The sequence below is a fragment of the Battus philenor genome, unplaced genomic scaffold (assembly GCF_028537555.1).
Source record: "Battus philenor isolate CCGP_79_NKW_IND1 unplaced genomic scaffold, ilBatPhil1.0.hap1 SCAF_19, whole genome shotgun sequence".
Lineage (NCBI taxonomy): Eukaryota > Metazoa > Arthropoda > Insecta > Lepidoptera > Papilionidae > Battus > Battus philenor.
In genome coordinates this window covers 3,512,039-3,530,314 of record NW_027181681.1, presented here as the reverse complement: position 1 = coordinate 3,530,314, position 18,276 = coordinate 3,512,039, and the positions used below count along the sequence as shown (strand labels likewise).

Here is an 18,276-nt window from a genome sequence, read left to right as displayed (position 1 = left end):
GAAAAGGACCAATATTTAGCCATTTCCGCACATGCAGTGGTATTCGTGCAACAAAGTGCACCGCACGCCCGCTGATAAATGCGTATGCGGCAAACAATGCGAATCACACAACCGCCACCGTTAAATTACTCAACACGTGTTTCACCCCTCCACAGGGCATTTTCAGGAGTTTTGTTACACGGATTAATGCCAAACACAGAGTGAGCTCAGTCCACTGAACTGCACTTTGTTGCACGACTACCACTGCATGTGCGGAAGTGGCTAAATATTGGTCCTTTTCTTACTTAGGATGGAAGGCAACGCCTGATTCCATTAAATATTTCGTCATATTGTCAAAGACGGGGGAAAACTTGAGAATTTTTTTCTTAAAGGCAAGAAGGTAAGCGATCACGGGAGAAAAGCTTAATGCGGTAAATAGAGATAGTCACGATTCACATGAACGCGTACGTAGAAGGCGTACTCCCTTTGTGCGTCGCATTGAAATGAGAGTTGGTACACTCATCACTCTAGGTTAAGTGACGAAGGTGTCTTCAACTTCTTGCAATAATCATTTATGGCGCACGTGATTCAGCACAGGTTAAATACCTATTTACCTACAGGCTGCGTTACATTAATATTATTGAATTAAATATGTAGTATGTAGTTAAAGATGTATATTTATGTATAAGGCATGTCACACAATATTAGCACATATTAAATACCATGATCATCATCACTTCTGCCGTAAGACGTCCGTTATTGAATATAGGCATCGCCATAAATTTGCAACGGCTGGAAGCGGCCTAAATCCAGTTTAACTTACCAAGGTCATCTATCCATCTGATACAGCTTTCCACTTATGTAGTAAGTATTACAACGGCCGTAGCCGACGTTACCAAGGTAGCCTGTGGTGCTTAGCCATTAAAAACAGAAGCTGGAATTACTAATTAATACTACAATATATCAAACAACGAAACGCAACACTGGAGTCAGCTGATTACCAGATTCAGACGTTACCCCGAAGACTGAAGAAAATGACTAAAGAGAAATATTTATCTATTTTTTCCAAATGTATCTTTAATACATTAATATAGCCGAGGAGATTGGCGAGTTGAAGTGGAAGGAAGCAGGCCATATTACAGCTCAAAATTTAGGGCGATAAGTTTCTAAAGTGAAGACAAGTGGAAGACCAGCAAGCGCAGCCTAAGATATCCACCCACGTGGTACACCGACGACATGCAAGCCGCGTTCAATAAGTCCTATTGGAAATTTGAGGGGGAGGCTTCTTTCTAGAAGTGGACTTCTTAGGCTGAAATGATGACGATTATTCTTTATATAATAAAAAAAAATCTTAAAAAATAGTTTAATATTATATGTTTGTTCAATTGTAATCAAAATAATTGTTCGACATCTATCAACGTTTTTATTTTTAGATCAGAAAAATAAGTTGTTATTGTTTAATTTATAATAACAAGTCAAACTCACCGAAGACCACCCTGAATGTTTACGGCTTGCCATTATTTAATACATAATTAAGTAAATGATACAGTTCAATGGCTTTGTATACATTGTCAGACATTTTATTTTGTTGTTGCCAGTATTTTTGTTTTGATTTAATTCAGGTGCAATGTATCTTATCGAGTTTGTGTTATTGTAAAAAAAGTTCATTTTTAGGAAGTTATAAAGGTATTAATTGAAGTAAATATTTCCTTTATAAAATAGATATCATACTAGCAGGAAATCGTTTATTTATTAGCTCGGGAATAAAAAAAATGGTTTTTGGTTTCGTGCTATTTTTCGTATTTTTCTATTTCAATCAGATTGAGTGAATCTGATAAAGAAGTTCAATACATTTTAAAATTTTACTTTGAAATAGAAAATAATGCAACGCAGGCGGGGAAAAAAATTGTGACATTTATACGCAATGTCAGTAAGAGCTTAAAGTTGGTTGAAACTTTTTTATTCCATAATACAGATACCAAAGATGAACCTCGCTTTGGTCAAGAGTAAAAAAAAATATAGCATCGCTATCGTGTCTCCTACAAGATTGCAAAGTCTTCGATAAATTAACAACCTTATATTATCTTTAAACTTTAAAAAAATAATCATTAATATTATTACCTCTGTCTTATATATTGTATTTGAGGTTATATTTCATATGCTTTTAAAAAATTCAAAATCTGACCACAATAATTAAATAATTATAATTTGTATAATCTTAAATAATTTATTGTATATCTTGATTTAAATAATGTTTATTATCCAATATAAATTATTTGAATAAAGTTTACATCAAATTATTTAGTCTTTCGTCAGGTCTTTCCCATCTTACAACACATTGTTTATTATCTTAACTGTTTCCTATCTCCGAAATGACGTTCGTTAAAGTGATAGGCCAAAATAACAAGTTGAATGCGTCACATCGTCTTTAACATATTTACGTATAAATAATGCACTATATGTGAATTTATTTTATTGTCATATTCCACATTGATTGGATTACACGAATAGACATTTATTGCACAAAACACAGGACTAATTCATTGACCCATGTTTGTTTACGTCAACTTTCGGACTAATTATAATCTACCAAATGATTTGTTATTGATGTAAAATGTTTAAAATGGTAAACAGCTCATGTGTCATCATTTTGAAGCTGTTAAACTTATTTCTTGTCATTCAAAAACTGCTTACAATACAAAACCAGGACAGATAGCAAACAATAATCAAGTATAATTCGAATTTCGAAAATGCTTTGTCTTACTATATTATTACTAAATAATAAATTATCTATGATACATTTGATCTTTGTATAGGGTATGTCACATATTAATTAATAACAAATGGGCTATACATTCACCTTCTGAAAGCTTTTACATCTATAATCAATCATCCTGTAAATGTTGACAGACCGGAGTCTGGATTACAAGTCGCTTTATTACAAGGTTAATGTCGGTTTTTGTAATGATCTGAGAGGTGATTTTAGTAATTAACAATACCAACCTCACGTATTCTTGTTCATATATTATAATTTTTCTCCTTTCTGAGAAGAATTTATATACAGTGCAGCTATATTTACTTTAAAACAAATGAAAGGTAGTGATTTCAATAACTGTTTACATTTCAATGTACAACTTTGTTGTTATATTTTATTGTTTTAGATAAATAATTAAAGTATTGTATAATAAGTGTGTGGTTGCGTATTAAGCCGCAGAATACGTTTTGAGAAAAAAGTTACAGTCATTTTTTTAAATTTCAATAAAAAGCATACTTGTTCCTAATTTGAATTTTCCTATGTTTTTTATTCAGCGTTATAAAACTTTCGAGAGTAAAGAAAAATAGATATGCCTTAAGAAACTTTCTTACCGTAATTCCTGTAAATTCAAGTCCAACTTCTTCAACCAATCTTGATTTTTTCGTACAAAGAACCCGTTATTAGAGTACGGTTTTCATCGTAGGAATATGAATTCTTTTTTTTAAATATTTCTTAATAGTATTATACATGTTTCAGATTAGAAAATACCCCTGAAAAATAAATTTAGATGCATTATTTAGAAGCTTCAAGAAATTAAAAAAATATAACTTGAGAATTTTCTGAGTTTTTTTTTTTAAAAAAAGTATCAAAATTATACCTATTGTTAATCTATGTAAATATATTCGATATTCAAAAGCGTGTTTCAAATTAATCTCAATAGCTGAACTAATGCGTAACATTTCTAATCTTATTTTAATGTCGGAGGTTATAACAACTGGTCCGTATATCTCAGTTATATTTATCCATCTTTTCCTTATCATTTTCTGGTATAATGATAATACTTCCTGGTGTTTGTAATTTAATGTTAAAAACGATATTTTGTTTTCCTTTTTCTTTTTATCCTCGAGGTTACTTTTCATGGTCGTATGTGAGTGGATGTGATGCTGTAGAAATGCAGGTGTCATCCACTAAACTATAAAATAAGATTCCATAGTATATCCAATAATGATCATACAAGGTGATTGGTTATAAACGCTTTGAAGGGGTGAATGTATATTTGCTGTCAATTTACGTACTGCACATTCAAAAATCAGCTGTTTTAGAAAAATTAAATTACGTAATGATAGTTTATAAGAAAATGTTTAAAATTTCAGATGACAATATATTAAAATTAAGTATTGTTCAGTATCTGTTTCATTAGGATGTTTTCCAGAAGTTATAAGCTCGTTGCTGAAATATATAGAAAAGATACATTTTTAGAGACACCACTTAATACAGGGTGATTGGAAATAGGTGTAAAAACTTAAAAGCTTTTTGCTGATAAATATACTCTTCGTTCCCTCACTTTTAATTTACCCCTTTTAATTCTTTTACGTATATAATAAATTATAATGTTTATATATATATTAATGCTTTCATAATTTTGAAATTATTATTTTAAATACCATTTGACAAATATTTTACTTTTATATATTATAAATATAGATTTTTTTATGTCTTAGTTTTATTTTGATGTGATGCGTTATAAAAATTTCATTAGCATTTTTTAATTATAACAAGCTTAGCTTAAAAAGATCGCCATCAGCAATCTATCAGAGTCTTCAAAGCTCGCCACCTTTTTCCTGAAAACTGTAATCCCAAAAAACATACAGCTTTTTTCCGTATTAAAAAGAACACAATTATAATAATAAGGTTTAGATTAAAAGTTATACGTGATAATCATGTTACATATGCTTTTACTATTGGATGATGTAATAATACATATCACTTGCAAAAGTAATTCGATTAAAATAGTACAAGACCATAGTCAGTTTGCAAAATATACAATGGCGTACTATTATCTAATATTTTTTTTAACACTTGCATTAGGCTTGTGTTTATGTTTGTTTATTTTTTATTGCCGCTTTATGTGTGATCAAATGTTTCTCGCTTTCACCCAAATGTTTTTTAAAATTGATTTATTAGTTCTTTATCATAATCATCTTTTCGGCTATAGGACTTTAACTACTGAATATAGGTCTTCCCTAATAGATTACAAAAGGGATCGGTTGGAAGCAACTTGCACCCAGAGTCTTTCAACGCCCTCAACAAAGTCGTCTGCCCTTGTCGGCGGATGTCCTACGTACTTCTTTAAGTGGAGTATAATCTGACGTAAAATATATTAAACTTTAAACCCTATCGATAATCGAATGGAAAGTGACATGAATAGTGATATGAACTTGGGGTCATCAAACTAATAGGGTGACCATAAAATGAGACGGTTTTTAAAATCAATATCTATTTTTTGATCTAGTAAGAAAATCCTATTTGTATATTCTTCAGTTGATGGAGAATCAAAGGATTATGCTTGAATCCTGCGAAAACTCTAAGCTCTTCTTTGACGCTTTGAATGAAAACTCCGGGGACGTTATCGCATACTGTCGTAGATTTAATGACGGTAACCTAGTACCTCGACGTCTGCACCAACATCAACAACCTTCAGGTCTTCAGCTGGTAATGACTTCAATATCTTCCAAATAATTATATGTTAGTAGTGGATGTTTTATATAGATATTGAATCTCTTCATTTCTGACCAGAAATCGTATATTTATTTAAATTTGAAGTATTGCCCTGTTATAGAAAAAGCTTTTGTATTGGAAAAAATTAGTCATTTACGTATCTTCAAAAATTTTTTTAGCTAGAAATGAATTATAGAAAAATATGCTTTCGAATTCTTCTGCTTTGTAAAGCTTTTATAGTGAATATCTACAATAATTACTTATTTTGTAGCAGTTCGAAAGTAGCAGTATTAATACAAATTACAATAATTTATTAAGAACTAGCTGTGCCCGTAACTTCTAGGTGGACGCGCTGGATCTGTCGGGTGCACGCGGTATTGTGCCTGGGGCTGACGTCCTGCCTAGCAGGAAAGCCTCCATGCAATGTATTGACGTTCATATTTAAGTGAGGATAAAAAAGGTCATTATTTACTATGTCCAGCCACTAAAATTTCTTTTCTTATTAATTTTGTTAAGTTCCGACTATTCTTTTTTAATTCTTCAGACGTACTTTACCAATGATGAAATATTTTGGTTAATTTTCCGTATCCAAGACGGATAGATGAGACGAGTTTTCATAGTTTTACATCCTCTGCTTCCCTCAGAGCAGTAGAACTGGAGATTCAAGTTATTGACATAACTTGATTATATTAAGTGGATAAAAGCGATCCATCCACTAGGTCTTATTTTCTGTATAACCAAGTTATAAGTCTGAAGGAAAGAAATTTGCAGGCAATGTGGTCAAATTAAGTCATGAATTTTTTGGTTGGTAAAGTGTAATGGAGAGTTTTAGAGAGCCTAGTCTTTATATTAAGTTATAAGATTGACTTATTGGTTTGCGTCCTTGTCCAAATATGTACACTACGAAAAAATTAAACCAAACGTTGTCTGTTAAAGATCGAACGTTAAGACTGCCTCTTGTACTTCTAAATAAAATGTTTCTTTTTTTAGTTATTATCTATGGTGTACAAAAAGTGTAAATAAATAAATCTATGGATCAACAAAATTTTTGTATCAAGCATGGTCACCCTACATCGATGTAAAATTTTACATCAGTCACTAATTACATTTATTTATTTAAACTTTATTATTATTATTATAAACAAATTAATAATACATAGCGATATCCCCACAATCGATAAACGTGAATAGAAAAGTACTGAACAAAGTGCAGGAAAATTTATTATCTGCTTTTTCAAAGACGTCACGCACAAGGGGGGAAATCATCGGTTATAAACACTCATATTTAGGGGAATAACCGACCGAAGTAATACTTTAGGGATCACTGTTTTTGAGGAGGTACAATTATTTTTTTAATGGCTTCCGCTATAGGGGGCCCCTCATCCCCTTATCTGATCTTTTAATGATTCACTTTATTTTCTTTTTTGTTTCCATGCTCTTCTGTCATACTTCACATGATCTATCTTTCTTCTAGTTACATTCTCCAATTACTATCTTTTTTTTCTTACTTTTTACCGTTCGTTCATTGCCTCGTTCCTTACTATCACAGCTTTTGGTTATCACAATATTTTTACTTTATCTTATATTTAATTTTAAATTTTATAACTTGGTTATTTTACATTTAATCACAGATTATATAGTTTTTGTTTTATTCACTTTATAATTATATGTTATATGGTACCACTATTTGCGTTAAGTAAGTTTTGAGTTGTAGTTGCTTTGCCTGAAAAGTCAATTTTAGTATTCGGCATTTGATTTGGCACTTCTGGTCAAAGTGTAAGATAGTGCAACTTATAGTATTTAAGATGTAACTATGTGTCACTAGATGGCGATGGCTTCAAATCCCTTGGTGGAAAGATTAAAAACATGAAGTAACTATAGTATTTAATTCCTTTTTATTGTTTTTAACATACTATAGTTGATATTAGTTGTACATTTGTAACTAATCTCTTTATTACTTCTGTCAGTATTGTTTTACATAGCAAATCGCACAATGTTACTTATGTTACTGTAATTCACTTTACGAGAAAGACAATGTCTCATAGAGTTCTCTTGTGAATTCTGTGAAATGTTACAGAAATAAGAAGTATTAGTAACCATTATCATCATTTCTGCCACAGGACGTCCAAAGCTGGACATATCCTTCATCCATAGATTTCCAATAAGATCGCCAGGAAGGGGCATGCATTCAGCTTTTTCCGATGACAACAAACCTTTCAACCCCAAAATGTAAATAATTATTATTACTTACCATAGAGCAGCTTTGATTGTGTAGTCGGTTAAATAAAAATTCTTTACTTTTTACTTGACATAGAATGTTTTATTACAAATTATCTACTTTTAAAGCTAATGTAGGAAATTAGAACAAATATAAATATATGACTATTATATGATACGCATGATAAATTCGGTTTTTAATTTTTTTTTGCGTTGTATTGTCTTATATTTAAATATGTTTTTAGTTATCATGGCAACATTCGTGTTTGATCGATTTTTTTAATATAACGATATGTCACTTCACGGCCGCCATCTTGAATTATTTTAAAATAGACGTTTTTTTTCTTAAATAATTTTTCTTTTTAATATCCTTTTTGTTACGTTTTCTTTCTTCTTTCATTAACGGTTAATGTTAATTAATGAAATGAAGGTAGGTCATCGCGCCAACACCGGCTGCGGCAGCATTTCCGGCGGTCCAGTTTCCCAGGACCGTGGTATGCCGTACTTCTTCGGCTTCAAAACGTAGATGAACTGTGAAACAATTCATAATTGGTTGGGTTTTCTCTACTTTACTTTCAACATAAACATTTAAAATAAAAAGAATTACAAACAGACGAGCTCAACAAGATGGTCAGGCCACGTTGTGGGTGTAAGTTCAACACTGCGCTTGCCAATCTGTGATCTCACAGTAGAACCTTAATGCTATCGATAACACTCACAGTAGAACCTTAATGCTATATATAACGATCCGAAGAGCTATGATAGTTAACATGATGTGGACAAAGTATTTAAAATTTTGAGATAGGCATAGGATAAAGACCAAGGCACTACTTGATTTGAACTCCAGGATTGTATGTGTGTACATCACTTAGTTCGTGATGTCCACAGCATTCTCTAGTAATTAATTATCAAAATTTCAATTTTCCTGGTAGAGAAATCCCGAGCATAGCGCTCTCTATGTCTGGTTGGGTAACTGTGAGCGTCCCGGTCCAGAGTAATTAGGTAGGTTATTAAAGTGTAATTTAATCAATAAAAGAAGAACCAGCGATACCAACCACAATGGTACCGTAAATGGCCCCCACGAGAAAGCCGACGGCGACGTCGCCCCAATGGTGCATGTGGTCGACGACGCGCGACAGGCCAACGTACCAGGCCGCCAGGAATGCAGCGAACTGCGCGCCGTGCCGGAGCAGCTTCGACCCGCGCCACTTGCACTTGACTTGCAGGTACATCTACGAAATCCAAGCATCATTGGAAATAAGACTAAACTGCGATCTGTCGCATCTTAGGTACGTTGAGCGGTGTGTATGTCGTTTAACCAGGTCCTAAATAGAAGTACGACCACTGTCCGGCTTCAAATGTATGGAGGGTAATATGTGTTTTAAGGCAAATTAATGTTTTCAAAGTTAAAAAAATATGATATATAAGACACATCGTTTTAATAAAAGTATTGAACTATAGATTAAAAATGCGAATTTCGAGGCTCTGTGATTCTGCGTCACGCGCTGCAATAAACTTGGTTCAATTGAGCCGATTTGACGAATATTTTATTATTTTTTAAATTCACAAGAGGTCAGGAATTGTTATTGTAAGCACTCTCTTTTAGATAGCTCGGTGAGTCGGGTGACATCTGTGGACGGAAGACATCCTCAAAACGACTGATCAGTTTTTGGGGGAAAAGCTTCCCGAAGCATATTCATCGTAACTTTTGCTGCGTGTGCATTTATGCTTATATGATTACAGCATATTTGAGAGATTGTCCATTAGAACTTGCGCAAACATGTTCGGGTGGTCCAGGATTCTGTCCGTGTGTGAGATTGCTTGTCTGGCTATTTCTTCTTCAACTGTTCGTATTTGCAAATATGTATATCGTATCGTGTGTATCGTTTTTGGTATTTATAGCAGTTCGCCAATAAAGAACAGACAACAATTTTTAAATATGTAAATTTAAAATTTTTTTAATATGTAATATCGTTGGACAAAATAAACATAATGTAGAACATCAGAATTTCCAATACTGTTTTATTTCTGGGTGCTGTTAGCTTTTCTGGCTTTCACAGCTTTGTCGGACTGGGTTCCCGGATATAAAAACCTACATCAGATGTGACGCCTGATGCATTGACCAATAGATTAAATTACTAATCTTCTTCAAAGAATTTTTGCTGAATCAATATTAGAGTTGGGAGCTTTAAAACTTAATATTAAGATATAAAATCGTGAAACCAACTTTGTGGATATCAATTTAGGTGTTTAAAGCTGATCACTTCTGCTATTGTCCATGCAGAAGACTCAACTCACGATAAAGAAGATGGCGGTGTACATAGCGTAGCTGGAGTGGGCGCTCGGGAAACTCAGTCTCATGTCCTTGATGTGGGCCGCGTTGGTACCGGAGCAGCTGTACACCTGGATGTAGCCCAGCGCGTTTAACGGAGACAAGGGATCGGGGACCGGCCTGCACACCTGCAAAAGTTAAAATGCTTTTGTTTATACAGTGTGATTGGTTATAGATAGTTATAATACTTTACACCCAGTCTAAAAATCAATTGTCTAATGATTGATAATATAGTAAAAAAGCGTTTTAAAAATATGAAGTAATATATTAAAATTAATTATTGTTTACTATCAAAATTGATTATTGTAATTAGCCTATTACTTTCCAAATGATAAATATATATTACCTATTTCAGAATGATTACATCATACAGATTTTTACAGTCCAATGACCTTTATTTTTCGATTACGGTTAGTTAGCGCTATGGTCTGTTTTTGTTTTGGAAATTTTATTTATAGTTACCAATATTTCGTTTTGATTAAGATTTTTACATAGATATACAGGATGGTTGATTATAGGTGTGAAAGCTTAAAGGTGTCTAATCTATAGCTCATTTACTGTCAATAATGTATGGTACACTCTGAAATAAAGAACTTTTTTTAAAGTATTAGACATATTATAACGCGTAATTAATATATGGATTAAATGTAATGGTAGTAATCGTATTTATTATATAAAAACTCACATCGAAGAAATGAGGTCGAAGTCTTCCGATGACATATTTAGCAGCGTTGACGGTAAGCTGCTGACAGGCGGCGCCGAATGTGTACACTCCGACGGTGACGTAGCTCTCCCACACCCAGCCGGGCACCAGGGAGCCCGACAAGAACTTCTCCCCGATCCCCCTGCCTTGCTTATCGCGTACCAACTCGGACAGCGCCACCTAGCGTAACACAATCGATCTATTTTGTTTTAATTAAATTTTAAAATTGTGTTAATTATTCTAAAACGTTATACAAAAAATAGCTAACATTATCTCTAATTGTTTGTATGATATAGTAATGTAAAATTTTACTTTCTATTTACTAGAATGTTTTGTTATTTCATATTTACTCGGTGGCTGGTTGCAGACAGCTTCCAAACCGATCTTATTCAAAATCTATCTTGCTTGTCTTGCTTGTAATGATATTTAATAAATTAAGGTTCATTGTTTTAATAAATAAATACAATTATGATGTATTTTATCTAATAATGAAATTTCAGTATTTATAAATGGTTTAGTAGCATTGAACAAAATAAAAAAATATTCTATTTTAAGTTCTTGTTTGTGTGGCTTAGATGACGCAACTACGAACCAAAACGAGTAAAAATGTTTACATTACATTGTCACTCAATGATATCTCAATGAGAATGTCTAATCGTTATTTTTCAAGAGTGGACTAGAAAACATAGAAAATGAATATTTATGACGTGAATAGCTTTCACATATATAATAAAAACGCGTGTCGATTGAACAAGTTAAAAGGCAATTATTTAGTGGAAAAGGTCTCAGTTTAAGCAAATGTTTTTTTTACAAATGGCCACTGTTGCCTTAGAGCTGAAGACAGGTTATAGTTGTAAAAGTTTGAAATAGGTGAATATATAGCTTATTTGTCAACAAAAAGCTTTGAAGCTTTTGCCTTTACTTCCAATCATAAATCTACTTTTTGTATTGGAATGCGACAGACCCGTATCTTCTGGCAATACAAAGTCTACATGACAGATAGTAAACAATAAATAACTTCAATACGTAGTTATCTGAATTTTGAAAGTGCATTTTATTAATATATTATCGTAATCTTGTTTATTAATTCTGAAATTATTGTTTTTGATAATAATAAAATAGATATTTGACCAACCAATAACAGCTGATATATCTCATAGATCAATTTACATTGTGACATTTTAATTTAAGTTATTTTTAAATATATGTACCATAGAAAAGCATCATAGCTAGGCACGTTATGGTACAAATGCAAAATTAACAAGTTCAAAGATGATCAGTGAATCGAGTTTATTGTAACCTTGAAGTAAATCCCTTTGAGTTCGGTTCCGCTAATTGCGTCCGCGTTGCTTCCTATTTTTTACTAATTTACACGACAGTTTTCACGACGTTGCATTGACACTAATTTTCCTGGTACTGGCTGTGACGATGGTAAAGACTAACCTCTTTTTAGCAACCATTTAAATTACGTGTAAAATAAAAAGAGTTTGAGACACAATAATATAGCAACACTAGTGCAGTTGAGCCAGTTACGTCGGGAGACATCATCGCGGACCTCATTCCAGAACCTTTCGGCTCCAGCGGCCATCTTCATTGAACACTATGTTGCAAAAAAGAGTTATGCCGGACTTTTATAAGCTAAAATCCCTTTTTTGAAGTTTATCATCGATCCTATTATAGTATAATACTATTATAGTATCGATAATTAACTTACATGGTTTATAAATTCATATGTAAATTCATTTTAATATGATAAACGTCATATTAAAATGAATTTTAATCCTAGATAATAAAAACTATTGCAAGAGTCTGTTTTAAAAACAGTGGTCTAGTGGTAAAATATAGCATAACATTATGATATAGTTATGGTTTGGGTTAAGGTACATGACCTCGAATATTCTAGAACATTACCGTAACTATGATGAAAGCGAAGCCTAGACCCGCCAGCAGGCCTTCCGATATCTGCTGCTTCTTATACGGCAGCCGTAATGACTCGTCGCTCTCGAAGTACCCCCGTTGGTAAGGTTCAGCCCACAGGAGTAAACCCAGGAGCGGAAATGCCACTGAAATATGAGACAATGAAAAGTTTTCTCCATATACACATAGATGGCGCGATTAGTTTCATATTGTTTATATACGTTATGTTTAAAAACACACACATGATAAACACAAGAAACAAAAATAAACTAGTATCGCCTAAATTTTGTTTTCAAAATTTAATAAAACCCTCGTAAGTCTGCACGCATATACATGTGTAATAAAGTTCCACAAGATATCTTAGACTTTTTTCTTAATGGTATATTATTATTAAATCTTAGTATGGTTGTCAGCAGAGGAGATAGTCAGAGAGTTCAGATAATGTTATATATGAAACATTGTTAAATTTCATTTTAAAAACAGCAACTGTTTAGTTTCTGGCCGGTTCTTCCCAGCATATTAAAATTACGAGTAGAGGGTGGTAAATCGTTATTTTATATACCTATAATACCAGTGACTTAACAAAGTCACCATGGTTCAAACTTCAAAGTCAGCCATTGCTTCTAAATGTGTTGGGATCATCGCTGGAAAACTTGTAAATTGCAAGATATTGTGAAGCATAAAAGGAAAGAATAAAAGAAATTGAGAAGTATGAAAGTGAGTGTCGAATAACGATAAAACTCTGAAAAAATTATGTGTAAATAAAGTCCCTGTCCCAAACTAGATAGGGGGTACGAGAGGCTCCCAATAGCGAGGGCCAAAAAAAATGACGTACGGGATGTGAGAGAGACTTACAATACCATTACTTCCTTGGAGAGCTGTCGAAGACGGTGGAGACAGGACCTATCGTAAATATGTCCGTGGACTCGGGCAAGTATACTGTCCGCATTTGCACATTAAAATATTTGGTAATTTTTGGATCAGTGTAATCAACAAATTAGGAATGGGTTAGAGAGGAGCTGTTATTATAAATATGAAATAGGTAATAACATTTTATGCGACTCTATCAATGATTACATTCCAAGCTACCACTATCACATTAAATCTAGATAATAGGCACTTTAGATACCTAATTACTAATTCTAACTGATCCGCAATCATATCCTGATTAAATTTTGCAAATAGAATGCCAAAGTAAAGGACAATTTCCTGTTTATCACGCCAACGAACATTACCTCTTTATCTAATGATAATGTTTAATTATGATTCAATTCAATGATAGAAATTGACTAGATTGCTTACTGTGTCACAGTTGCCTCAGTATATTGACGAAAACTAATGTGAAACTTATAAATTCTTTGAAATAATTTTATCCTAAATAACATATAGATAAATTAACAAAGTTGAATATACATCGAATAAATAACAACTATTTAAAAGGTAAAAAATGAAAAAAAATAACAGGCATGCTTTGTTGAATGCAATTAAATACATTTTCCGAATTATGATGAAACTATACATATACAAGGTGTAACACGACCGGTGGATTAAGCATGCCTATTTCATGTTCAGCAATTTATTTAGCTTATGCTACAAATATACAGCCTTTATCAAATCGTTTGTTATTGTTTTTAAATGTTATTAACCTCTAAGTCATCGTTTTAGCCCATAGACGCCCACTGCAAGGCATAGGGCCTCCCCCAAAACATATCTTTAGGGGATATATCACAATCACCACTCTTGCCAGGCGGGTTTGCGAACTTGGTATTATAGTACGCATAGGACGCTGCTGCCTATCCACTTGATTGTGAGCAATAACTATTCTATATAATTAAAGCAAAAAGTGTATTATTTATAACACACTATCCCGGGGAAATTGATATAAAAGAAATAAAATAATCACGCATAATTTATGCAATAATCGTAATATTTAATTAAATTTTACGGATCATTTATATTAAAATAAATACACGCAATATTTAGAAAACTAAGCGTACACAAGGTTAAATATACGTATATTTCATATTCTCAGTACATTTTTATTTCATTTTAAATTATTTATTAATTTTGTACTACCTTCACATTAATTTAACAGTACAAAGAAAACTTACAATAGTATTACACGAAGTTAGTTCATTGGTAATATATGGATATCAAAGAATAAATAAAGTTCATTAAGGTTACCTTGAATGAAAAATGAAGCAAACAACAAAAAACAAAAACTTACCGCAAGCGAGTACAAGGAAATCCAATGCGATCTTCCATATCAGTTTGTCTACAGCCATTATTGTTTAAAAACAAACAGTCACTAATTAAATCTATCTATAACACAGAACTGCAGCTACGATATAAATACAAAACATTTTCTTAATTATGCGTTTTCAATTACGAAAAATATATAAAAATCATAGTCAACGAATTAAAAAGTAAATTATAATTACACTTTGTACGTGTCACTCTCATATAACTTCGAAAAATAAATGATAACACCCACTGATAAAGTGAATAATCTGTGGTTAGGTGTTAGTCACACCTTGCGTTTCGTCATAATGAACTAGCGTGCAGTTTGCCGCCGAATTCAATGCCATTTTTTAACTCTCAATTACCTACATTAGCTTCGATAGTCTCCAAACATTGCAATGCGAGAATGAAACTAAGGCTGCGATTACAAAATTTGAGAGAAGGGCGATGAACGGTAGGATGACTCATTGTAATTGTAAATATTACACATTTGCAAAACGTGTCCTGTTGCTGAATAAAGATTGCCAGTTTTACAGTTTAAATTTACATTAACGCCATCTATCGTCAAAACTGAAAATGTCTAGGAAAGCATTCTTACATTTGAATAAATAAGTGTGTTACTCAAACAGAGAGGACGCTTTACACAACAAATGAATAAAATAGTATTTTTGATTTTCATAATTTTTAATATATTTTGTTTTATGGTTATTTTGAGGTTTTAGACTATTATTATTAACTTATTAGAAAATTTTATATTTGACATAATATTAAATGTCCTCACTTAACTAGTTACAACGTTTATAAACGGATAATCTTTTGTATAAAGAGGATTCTTAAATTAAATTATCTATGCCGATTCGAGGTATCAGGTTATTTCGGGAAACAGAATCCTTCTAAATATCTGTCATTATAAAGACTTCGAATGTAAATGTTTTGTTGTGTCTCGTAGACAAATCTCGAAGTTTTTGCAATCAAATCTGTTATAATTATTTTTTCATATTAAAACAATACATATTAAGACAATAAATTTTTCGGTAATCATAATTAAATAATCAAACAAAAGCTTATTATTTCGAATGGAATTTGCTAACCACCTTTGAAAACTCTAGACATTGATGTGATAAACATTTAAGTATGTATTTATACATAGTATTATTAGTCCTAGTTTTCACCATTTACTAGTGTCAAGTTAAGAATGTTTACTCTATCAAAAAAGAATAAGTCATGAACCTCAATATTTACTATTTTAGCGCCAATTACGATTACTTCATAATATAATTTAGCATTTGTTACATAAACTCAGAAAATCAGAAAAGAAATTTTGACTTGGGGACAAATAAATAAAACAACAAATAACCCTGAACAAATGTTTATTATGCTTTTATAATTCTCTAATTAAAATATAAAATATGAATAAATAAATAAACTGCCAAAATAAATCTACTCTAGGCAGTGCGTGCGAAAGTGTCTTATCACATGAAGTCCCATTACTTAAGCGGAAGACTTTAGTTTGACGTCTTGAATTCTCGGTCTGAACTACATGTGAAAAGATTACACTAATACATTTTCCTTAATAACTAACGGTGCTCCCTACCATATTTTAAAATCTACAGTACAATTTTTGAGGAAAAAAAAGGTTATAAAATCAAAATTAAAATCATTCAATTATCCTCAAAGTCCACCGTAAAATACAAGTGATACTTAAAAATGGGTGTGAAAGAGACCGATTTATTCACACAGTTAAGGAATGAAAGTAAACTCTATAAATAGTAAGTTGTTTAGAAGTTATACATCGTGGTACAGAAATTACGTTTTAAATTCAAAAAGCAAAATTTAATAATCGGTTTTGTTTTTAAGAAAAAATAGTATCTTATAATCGAGAGATTTGTAAGTATTATTAATTAAATATTGTGATGTGTTTTAAAAGTTCTTATTTTAATAAATACATTTAAATATATTTTAGGTGCATTTCGCTACACTGTGGTAAATATCTATGATCAACGAATGAAAATCCTCATTCCCAAACAGCAAATGTTGTTGAATCCACCGAGTGACAATAATAAAGTTTGTATTAATAAAATATGTACAATGTTCAACGTAGCACCTAGAGTCTACCATAAAACGTCCCGATTACACCAATACAATGTTTTAAGCTTACACTAACCGAAATATTTTTATTAACAACTCTATATCACAGAATAAAAATACACCACCTCCGCGTCTTCAAGACCAAAGGTTTTAAAGTTTCTAAAACAACAGTTGAAAATTAGTTTTATTTACTTTGCTTAATGCTTCAGAATTCCAAGTAATGACGTAATTTTAGAATAAATTTTTTTTGATTGACATAAAGCTGGTGACACACTGCATCTATTTATAATACAAAATAAGTATATAGGTTTAAGCAATGTGCGACTGACGGTTCGAAAAGTTCTCGAGTGGCGACCACGACCAGATAAACGCGGCGCGGGTTTGTACCCAATAGGTGACCTGACGACATTGTCAAGGGGGAAGGGAGCAGCGCAAGCCCAGGCATCGTGGCGATCTACGTCCGAGACTTGTGTCTTGCAAACGGCGTCTTTCGGCTGGCATGATGATGATGAAAGTATTTATGGATATACATCTCTTTTTAATTTAGCTATACTCTCCAAAAGTATAGCCAAAAATTGGGTATTCTTTTTGTAATAGTAATAGTGTATAGATTATAGCAGCCTGTCTCCAATGTCTTCCGACGACCTGGACAAGGTCTGTCCAATATGAGAGTGAACGCGTTACGCTGCGTTTTCTAGCCCGTGGTCTCTACTCCAGAACCTTAGTATGACCAAAATGTGAGCGTAATGAAAATGTTTTCAATAATAAATAAATTTTAAATCAAGAACTCGAAATCGCTGCAGTGTGTGCGTAGCCTAATGTTGAAGGGAAGTTACAAAATTTTATTGCTATTTCTATTTCCACATGGAGATTAAAAAATTGTACTATTTTATAACTGTTATCTAATTGTTTCAATAAATAAGTAGTCCACTAATGCGAGGGCGTATCCCTTTTAAGTAAAGTTAGCTGTAAGATAATATAAATATAATTTCATAAATATACCATAGACAGACTCCATACATACATCATGCATAGTCTTTTATATGAAGTGAGAAAGATGAAAATGATTTTTAAGTAGTTAAAACTATGTTTATGGTAATTGACAAACAATGGGATTATTAATGAAAGGATATATCATGAAAGATAACATCTTGTAAAAATTAAGATATAAATAACATGTGTTCGTCATTACATTTAGTAGTGATATGTGCTTTATCTATGATAAATATTTAAAAAAGTGTAATGAAAACTCATATGAATTGCTCTAATTATAACAATAATCAAAAATGGTGTAATAATATATTACAGGGACCGGAAAGTAACGTT

The 18,276-nt window shown here is 32.2% G+C and overlaps 1 protein-coding gene across 1 annotated transcript; it reads right to left on the bottom strand.

Moving 5' to 3' along the window:
• Positions 1-8,002: 8,002 nt before the first annotated feature.
• LOC137921533 (putative phosphatidate phosphatase) lies at positions 8,003-15,294 on the bottom strand. Its single transcript, XM_068764321.1, has 6 exons — positions 14,849-15,294; positions 12,616-12,767; positions 10,687-10,884; positions 9,968-10,129; positions 8,725-8,901; positions 8,003-8,200 (listed from the first exon to the last, which is right to left on the bottom strand). Exons 1-6 carry the CDS (start codon positions 14,904-14,906, stop codon positions 8,105-8,107), a joined length of 843 nt encoding a protein of 280 aa, XP_068620422.1. The 5' UTR covers positions 14,907-15,294; the 3' UTR covers positions 8,003-8,104.
• Positions 15,295-18,276: the final 2,982 nt, after the last annotated feature.